At 37.9% G+C, this 10,081-nt stretch overlaps 1 protein-coding gene across 1 annotated transcript; it reads left to right on the top strand.

Moving 5' to 3' along the window:
• Window positions 1-241: 241 nt before the first annotated feature.
• ARF6 (ADP-ribosylation factor 6) lies at window positions 242-4,027 on the top strand. The gene has a single exon (XM_008593060.1). It carries the CDS (start codon window positions 721-723, stop codon window positions 1,246-1,248), a length of 528 nt encoding a protein of 175 aa, XP_008591282.1. The 5' UTR covers window positions 242-720; the 3' UTR covers window positions 1,249-4,027.
• The last annotated feature ends 6,054 nt before the right edge of the window (window positions 4,028-10,081 follow it).

Consider the following 10,081-nt stretch of genomic DNA (forward strand, 5'->3'; position numbering starts at 1 on the left):
TCGGCCTCTGCTGCGCCTGCGTGGTCGGGAGGGGAAGTGAGGCGGTTTCCTCCGCGCCTTTTCCGGCTGCGGCGGCGGCAGAACTGGGAGGAGGAGGTGCAGGCCAGACGGAGCCCGCGCTCTGGGCGGCGGCTGGAGGTAACCTCCCGGGCCGAGCTGGAAAGGCGGGCCGCCTTGGCCTCCGCTCCCCGCTGGAACTCCAGCGGTAACTCCTGTCTCCCTCTCTGTCTCTGCAGGCAGCGCTCCGAGTTCCCGCGAGGATCAATGACCTGACGGGGCGCCGGAGCCGCGCTGCCTCTAGGGTGGTCTGAGCCGGTGGTGAGCCCGGTGCTCGCGGACCGGCGGGCGGGCCGGAGAGCCGCAGTCTCCCGCGGCGGGGTGAGAAGGCGGAGGAGCGGGAACCGCGGCGGCGCTCGCGCGGCGCCTGCGGGGGGAAGGGCAGTTCCGGGCCGGGCCTCGCCTCAGCAGGGCGGCGGCTCTCGCCGCACAGACTCAGGGCCCTGGCGGCAGCGGCGACTGGAGGAGTCAAGTTGTGCGGGGTGATGTCCGAGTGAGCGGCTGGCCCGGACCTCTGCCCCTAGGAGGCAACTCCCACGCAGGCCGCACGGGCGCCCTCGCGGCTGGGAGGTTTGGTTTCGGTTTCGCAGCAGCGGCTGCGGCGTGGTTGGCTGAAGGGACTCGGGACACCTGAATGCCCCCGGCCCCGGCTCCTCCGACGCGATGGGGAAGGTGCTATCCAAAATCTTCGGGAACAAGGAAATGCGGATCCTCATGTTGGGCCTGGACGCGGCCGGCAAGACAACAATCCTGTACAAGTTGAAGCTGGGCCAGTCGGTGACCACCATTCCTACCGTGGGTTTCAACGTGGAGACGGTGACTTACAAAAACGTCAAGTTCAACGTATGGGATGTGGGCGGCCAGGACAAGATCCGGCCACTCTGGCGGCATTACTACACCGGGACCCAGGGTCTGATCTTCGTAGTGGACTGCGCCGACCGCGACCGCATCGACGAGGCCCGCCAGGAGCTGCACCGCATTATCAATGACCGGGAGATGAGGGACGCCATAATCCTCATCTTCGCCAACAAGCAGGACCTGCCTGATGCCATGAAACCCCACGAGATCCAGGAGAAACTGGGCCTGACCCGGATTCGGGACAGGAACTGGTATGTTCAGCCCTCCTGTGCCACCTCTGGGGACGGACTCTATGAGGGGCTCACATGGTTAACCTCTAACTACAAATCCTAATGAGCATCCTCCACCCATCCCCCGGAAGGAGAGAAATCAAAAACCCATTCATAGGATTATCGCCACCATCACCTCTTTTCAATTGCCACTTTCTCTTCTTTTGAATTTGAACTCTGGAGTTAACTGTACTACGGTTTGGGAGGGTTTGGGGATTTTCTTTTTTGTTTCCTTTTTTATTTTTTTTGGCTTTGCGTTAGGATGCTCTGATCTGACATTTGACATGAACACAAAGTGCTAGATGCTCTGTTGACTTCCAGCAAATGGGATGGGGAAAATATAGCAGTTTTGGTAAAGTCCTTTATAATAATGGTTTGATTTTTTTATTTCGACAGAATCTTTTTCTGCCAATGTATGCTTTTTTCCTTTTTGCCCAGTTTTCTTATCACTTGCTGTAGATGGCTTATTTTGCATTCATGCAGACTGTGTTGCAAGTCTGTTTCATCTAGTAAACTGAAAATTATTGCTTAATCAAACTGCCGTTTGTCTTTTATATTTAAGGCCTTCCCCCCTCCCTTTTATGAGTTCTAACTTTAATTTAGTAATTTCCAATATGATCTTTTATATCTTAAGACCAGTACAGTAAACTTAGCCCACAGTGGCAAATAATGAGTAATATCATTGTAATATGTTCCAGTTGCACATCAGTATGTTAAACAGGTAACGTAAGAAGTTCTTTGAAATGTCAGCTATTAAGTTCTGAGACATACATCATGCATGAGTAGGAATAAAATCCAACTTCCCCATAACATAGCTAACTTACGCTGCATAAAAATATGAAAGTGTAACCCATAAAGGACGCAGATTTTTAATTGCACTGCGAAGTTAGCAACTTTGCTGTTTTCCTTCTTTTTTTTTTTTTTGACTTTAAAAAATAGACTCTTTCCAGAAAATGGAGCAATAATGGTGTATGCCAAACAGATGAAATATTTGTAGATACTTTAAGTGACTTTTGGGCAAAACTGGAATATACACTTTTACCTTGTTTCAAATGTCTAAGACCAGTACTTCTAAAGTTACTAAGCCCTTTACTTTGTTCATTAATAAAGCATTTAAGAATTCAAATGATATGCACCTTTTACCTAGTTGGAAAAATACACATTCCTGTTTTCACATTACAGCAACTGATTAAGCTGAAGATAAAAGTCATTTTTTTATAGATAGGGATCCACATCTACATTAATTAGAACACTGGAAAAGATGTTTTATAAAAAAGATATTTAATATTGTTTGATTGTAGGATTAACTCATGCAAATAGTAAGTCAGATATCTTGTTGGTTCAATAGTACACTCTCCTTTAAGAAAGCAAATGTGTTGAATGATGTGTAGACTTGAGGGATGACAAAGGGGAAGTAGGATGAAGAGAAAGAACCTACAAATGACAATGAATGTAAACTTATTTTTCTTCAAGGGTATGCAGTGTGCTCACTGTTGATATAGATCCTAACAACATTACTTGATAGCTGGTTAGGACCAGTAACTAGATTGAGACCACTATGATAATATTTTGAACCAAATGTTCGTGTTTGATATAGAATTGTGAAGCAGCATCTGGTTCTTGTATAGCCTTAAGGATTAATCTTAGTGATCCTCAAGGACTTGAACTTAGGGAATTTCAGAAATGTAGACTGCAAAAGCAGTATACAGGAAAAGGTGGAGTGGGTTTTGTTTATGAGGGTATCTGAAAGCTAAAATTGAGCGGGATATCATGGTATAGTTGGACAGTATTGGTCCTTCATGCTTTGGCCATATCGTATAATGGAGCTTTTACCAAAGATGTATGAGAAGCATACGGCTATAAAAAAAATAAACTATTTAAAGTAAAACTTTTGACAAGTGTTTTACTTAAAGCAGATGAGAAAAGGTGCTATATTGTAGGCTCCTGCTGGTGCAGAGGGATTTTTGAATTCAAGATGCAACTAAACCTAAAATTCTGTTTCACTTCAGTGGAAGTATCTCTGGAAATGAGGCTGATAAATGCACCTAAGAACATTTTAGTTGCTTTTTAAAATTCCCAAAGCTCCACCATAAATGTAATTCTTAGTATTTTAAATGATTACATTTTAAGGTACATAAACATGGGTTATACAAATATCAATGCTATAGTAACATCCTGAAACAAAACAAGCACAAAGGTATAAATGCCTAAACTGGAGGAAACTTGAAACCCTCGTGTTAATTCTTAAATGTAGTATTTCTAACTTGTGACAGTTAGATTGGTAGGCAGCCATTTTTTGTGTGTCTTAAAATAACTGGGGGCATAGTTAAAATTTTATACATCAAATGATTGCTATTATTGAATGTTGCAGGTGAGATGTAGTTATTTTTAGTTTATTTGAAATGTCTGACTGAAAATGGGGGTGGGGGAAGCAAATATTTGAAATTTGGGAAACCCTAAACCTTTTGGTAAGAAATTGTAATTTTTACATTTTCTTTAAGGATATCAAAAGTTTATAATTGATGTAGTTAAATCAAGCCATAACCATTGGTGATTATGGAGCAGGTAATTATAGCCTGCAGAAAAAGTCATAACTAAGAATTTAAGAATTTAATAAATATAAGATCCTGAAGTTTTTGTTTAATTGCATCAATTTCTGTATTTATGTGAATTTATAAACTGCAGAAAGTTTGAATGAGGTTAATCTTGTCTAATATAATTAAATGAGTCTGTAGATTGTGATCTCCCCAAACTCAAAAGTACAGTGCTTGGAATTGTGTTCTTTATGGTTGTAGTATTGGTAAAGCACTAATATGCAGAAAATAAAGGAATTACACAGTGCAGTTTCTCACGTTATGTTACTTGTCTGAACTAGATAAAGGGACATTTGGTGTGTTGGGCCATGTTATTCTCCAGGGATATATGTTAAAAAGTGAATTTGGGAGTCACCTGACTTACAAGAACAGAAAAAGAATTTGGTTCTTGTAAATGCTGGGTATTTAAGGAGGTTTGCCCTATTTTAATTCCACCAAACTTAATCTGATTTTATGGTAACTTAGGACACAGAAATAGTTGAAAAGAATTTTTAAAAATTAAGGTCCTTCATTCCCTGTAGCGGCCAGCCAACCTCCCACTTTCCCTCCCCCACCCAAATTAAGGTCCTATAGCAGTCTTTATTACGTGTTTCCAAATAACAACCTTAGCGTTTTTAGAAATACAGAATGTGTCAATAAAGAGCTGGCCTATGTTGCTGTCTTAATCCTTGACAATAGACTTTGGGATTTTAGTTTATTTTAGAGGTCAAAGTTGCTTGGTTTAAAAGAATGACAGGATTATAGCCACTTAGAAAGTAAAATAGTATATGAATAACTTATTGGATAAAAGGCTTTTTAAACACATTTTTTCAAGCATTCCGTCCTGTGTTAGCAATTTTAGTAGTTTTAGAATGTCTTAATGTACTCTCATATGGTTTACCCCCACATTAACACATTAACATTTATTAGTATTTTTAATACTGTGATTTATTAAGAAATATCTAGTATCAATTTGTCAGTAATGGTAGAAAAATATTTTCCTCTTTAATGGTTTTTATTTTTTTGGAGGGTGGCTGGCTGGTACAGGATCCGAACTGGTGACCTGGGCTTATAAGGCTGCACTCTAACCAGCTGAGTTAACTGGCCAGCCTTTTAATGGGTTTTTATGCTTTAATATAAGTTTAGAAATATAGTAGCCTTAATCTGAATGCTGATGGAGCTTATGAAATTCCTAAAGTTACTTCCTCTGAGCATAATATATTTGGAGTATAACATTCAGTAGAATCTAGCTTTTTGCTTTGTTTAATTAAATAGAGACTAAGTAGGAATGATCACAGTAATAGGAAGTTCATAAAAATGGAATGTTGGGAGATGAAGCCATAGTAGAGGCAAAGTAACTTCTCCCTGCTTTGTCGAACTTTGAAGTTGCCAGGCTAGATTAGTGAGTTGACCGGGCAGGGAACACAGGTGAGATCAAAGAAGGCAGAACAGGTCTGCAGAGTGATTTAGGAATTAACAATTGAAATTTGTTATTAAATTAGTTAAAGTACTGATAAGCTTCAAGAGATTTAGACTGTAAGAGCTTGTCTCACTTTGTGGAATAGTAAGAAAATGCTTTACTTTTTAACCTTTTTTCCCTTTATTTAAAATGTATGACTGCATGAATTTTTAAATGAATGTCAGTAAACATCTTTTCACTAGATAAATTATTTCATATAGAATATGTATTTGCTCCATAGTATTTGTTTTATAAGTGTGAGGGTAGATTTATTTATTGAGAGCTTACTAATATGCCTGGCACTGTTTATGAGCAGGAGATACATAAGTGAAAAAAAAAATACCTGCCTTCATGGAATTTACATAGGGGTGGGAGAGAACAAAGATCAGATGATAAGTGAAAGTATGTTAGATGATACGCTATGTATAATATGTATGTTATATATATAGGAGAACAGGTAGGAACCTGTTCAGAGAAGGTCTCATTGAGAAGATGTCATTAGAGCAAGTATTTGAAGGAAGAAAATAGTAATGGTGTAATTGACATAGTAACAAAAAGATAATATGTATAATCTAAAGTAGGGGTGGGGAAACTATAGCCAAGAGCGTATCTGGCTGTCACCTGTTTTTATAGGGTCTGTGCTAAAAATAGTTTTTACATTTTTAAAAGATTTTTTTAAAAAAAATGTAACAGAGACAATAATGTGACCTGAAAAGCCTAAAATATTTACCATCTGGCCCTTTATGGAACACATTTGTTGACCTTCAGTCTAAGGCCCAATTTTAAAAACATTATCAAAACATATAGGAAATCCAATAGTCTTAAAGCAAAGATCATTCTTTTTTTTCCCTGCTGGCCAGTACAGTGATTGAACCCGGGACAGTGGTGTTATCCCAGATCTTGGTGTTATCAGCACCCCACTCTAAGCAAGTGAGCTAACTGGCTGAAAGACCATTCTGAAATGAATGAGTCTAATCAAAATTTTAGGTAACAGCGGCATATGGAATTTACCATATTTACACATTTAGTGAGCTGTGAGATTTAGTAGTGTAACCAGGATTTTTTTTTTTTTTAAATAAGGTTTAAATGTGTGAAATCAGTAGTTGCTTAGTTTCGATTTTAACATTCTTAAAAATTTTGTGGATCATTTCATTTTAAATGTTTCCCTTTTTTTAATGGTAGTTTTACTGGTATTCGGATTTAAGTTAAATGTGCTTCTCTGTTAAAATGCCCTTTCCTCCAGATAACCTAGATTACTTTGGAATAGTTTCAGATAACATTGAACTGTGGCTTATTCACTTGGTATTACTATAATCAAGTCCTGAGTCCAGTATTTTATATTATGAAACTTTGTAAGAGGAAGTGTTTTATTGACTTGGAAACTAATTTGTTGCATGATACTTGGTTTCTTGCAGCATTATTCCTCTAAGCAATATAAACTAGGGAAAATAATTTACTTACCACATGCATTATTTCTTGCCTGGCCGGTTCTATACTAATATGATGGGATGCGTAACCTATAACTATTTTAAAAAGGTACACTAAACAAAGTAATTTAGCAGGAGTTATGGAAGTTAAGTTTTATGGAGGACATTTACAAATGAGCTTTAAAAAAAATGAAAACACTTGTTCATAGACTACGTGAAACTGGTTATTCATGACCATAAAAGTTGTTTTCCATAACAGTTGAATAGACTTGCCTGAGAAGCATATGAGATAGAAAAAAAAACCAAAACAAATTTGTTGGAGTTATAGAAACAGGGATTTAGATCTTTGAAGTTTGTTATAATATGGCAAACCAAAGTGCTTTCTCTTCATATCTTTATTTCTAGAAGTTAGTTTTCTAAAAAAGTCCTAGGTTGGAGTTAGGCCTAAATGATCAAATTTGGACATATTCTAAGAATAATGAGTTAGCATTTATTGAATATTTGCAATGTGTCAGGCATTGTACTAAGCATTCATGTGTATTAATTCTCTAAATCCTCAAGACGAGCTTGGGAGATAGTGCTCCCATTTTATAGTTGAGAAAACTGAGTCATGGAGTTAGTAAGTAGCAGAGCCAGGGTTTGGATTCAGGTAGTATGTACTCTATACTGTGACTGTATGTACTGTATGTATAGTATGTATTGTATAATGTGACTGAGGTGAACCAGTGGTCAATAATGTTAAATTTTTATTTGGATTCAGGTAGTATGTACTCTATACTGTGACTGTATGTACTGTGTGTATAGTATGTATTGTATAATGTGACTGAGGTGAACCAGTGGTCAATAATGTTAAATTTTTTTGGTGTGTGGTTTTAAACAAATAGCTTGCTTTGAGTAATTTCCCTTAATTTTCATATTTGGTCTTCATTAGGTTTTGAGTTCCTGTATAATCTGGGTCTTCTGTATAATGGAGAACACAGTATTAGACTACTTGAGAGACTTTTTTTCTGTAAAAATCAAATGTGACTACTTGATTATGAATTTTACAGATCATGGTGCAAGATAGTGAAAACGTTAACCCTTTTTTGAGCTGATTATTTGCATGATTATTTATATACAGACTCCTTTTGATTAAAGAAGACAGCTTTCTAAAATTTAAAGTACACAATTTATACTGTCTCTACCTGAAAAATTCATAACTACAGACATTTCAGGTATCATTTAATAAATGAATTTCTTGCCTTATAAATACCGTTACAGCTCACTTTTTGTAGGGGAGGTTTACTTAAAGAAAGCTATTATCCTCATGTTGGCTAGTACCTAGAGTATAGGGTCACCTACAGTGCTTTAATCATGTACTTTGAAGTATAAGCCAGGACTTAGAGTAAACACTGATCATTTTGGTAAAATGCAAAATGCCTTATTTAAAAATCTTATTTGTAATTTCTAGATGAGGTAGAAACTTAAGGCTAAGTAAGACATACACATGAAATGTTCAAAGTAAGTAGTTAAATGCTGTCTTAAATACTAGACAGAGGAGAGAGATTATACTGTGGGCTGGAGTGGGCTAGAGAAAGCCAGTGGGAATTGAGTTGGACACACAAGGTCAGAAGATTATAGTATTGCCATTTATTGCATGCTCATTGCAGTAAATGAGCACTGTTCTAAGTGTGTTACATTGCATTATCTCATTTAAAATGTGTGAGTAAAGGTGCATGGATAGTAATATGTATATCTCGTGTGTGTGTACACACAGTATTTGGGAGATAGAGAATAGTCTCATTTGACTAAGGTTGCTAGATTTAGCAAATAATAATACAGGGTACCCAAATAAAAGGGTAAATAATTTTTTAGCACAGGTATATCCCAAGCAATATTCTAAAATTATGTACTAAAAATTATTTGCTGCTTATCTAAAATTCAAATTTAACTGGCCATCTCGTATTTTAACTACAATTCTATATCTAACTTGAGTGTAGGAAAGGGGGTAAGGTTCAAAATAGAAGTTAAAAGTGAGATATTTTGAAGGCCTCAGAGTTAGACCAAGTAGTTTAGATAATGTTTTGTGTGTAATGGGAGCCACTGAATTTATATTTATATATATATTACTCTCTCTATGCATATATATAGAGAGAAAGTCACAATGTTTAGGAATATTTTTCTAGTAGTTTTGTGGCTCACTCAGGAGAGTGTGGTACTGATAGTGCCGAGGCTGCAGGTTCGGATCCTATATAGGGATGGCTGGTGCACTCACTGGCTGAGTGTGGTGCAGACCACACCAAGCCAAGGGTTACGATCCCCTTACCAGTCAAAAAAACAAAACAAAACAAAAAACCTAGTAGTTTTGTAGAATCATGTATCAGGATCATGGATTGAGGTTAGAAGAAAAGTCCTTTCAGGAGATTTTGTTGATAGTTCAGTTGTTAAAATGAGGGCCAAGTATGGTGTAGAGAAGATGAGAAATAAGTGAGATAGTGAAATAAATTGGTAAAATACATTACTTGTGGAGGAAGAAATATTTAAAAGATTTTAATCTTTAATTCCTATGTAAAACTAATGATAGCACCATTGATAGAAAGAAACTAGGATATACAGTAGATTTGAATGGGGAGACTTAGATAATTGGGTAAAATATCTTGTTTGCAGTCCTGAAGTTTGAATCTGTTAGGCATTCTCTCCTTTGTAACTATTCTGTCTTAGAGAAGTGCAGCCCAATAGAAATATAATGCAAGCCACATACATAATTTAAATTTTTTAGTAGCATTTTTTTTTTTTTTTTTTTTTGTGACCGGTAAGGGGATCGCAACCCTTGGCTTGGTGCTGTCCGCACTGCGCTCAGCCAGTGAGCGCACCGGCCATCCCTATATAGGATCTGAACCCGCGGCGGAAGCGCCACTGCGCTCCCAGCACCAAACTCTCCCGAGTGCGCCACGGGGCCGGCCCTTTAGTAGCATTTTAAAAAGTGAAAATAAAGACGTGAAATTAATTTTAATAATGTTTTATTTAACCCAGTATATCAAATATGTTATCCTTACAATATGTCACCAGTACAAAATAATTGTCAATGAGATATTTTACATTCTTTATTTCATACAAACTCTTCACAATCCAAATGTTTATTTTACACTTAAAGCACATCTCAGTTTGGACTAACCATGTTCCAGTGCTCAATAGCCACATGTGGCTAATGGCTATCATATTGGACAGTTCATTCTTAGGGGGTGATTATTTCTTACGAATGCCAAGCCTGCAACTTCAGTGACTGTACTAGAGGGTAACAGTTGAGATAATTTAGATGTGATGAATTTTCTAGGCAAGGGGTTGGCAAACTGGCCTGTGAGCCAAATCAGGCCATGTCTGTTTTTGTAAGTAAAGTTTTATCAGAACACAGTCACAGTCATTCATGTGTATATTATCTGTGGTGCTTTCACACAACAG

This window comes from Galeopterus variegatus, unplaced genomic scaffold, assembly GCF_000696425.1.
Source record: "Galeopterus variegatus unplaced genomic scaffold, G_variegatus-3.0.2 Scaffold8669, whole genome shotgun sequence".
Taxonomy (NCBI): Eukaryota; Metazoa; Chordata; class Mammalia; order Dermoptera; family Cynocephalidae; genus Galeopterus; species Galeopterus variegatus.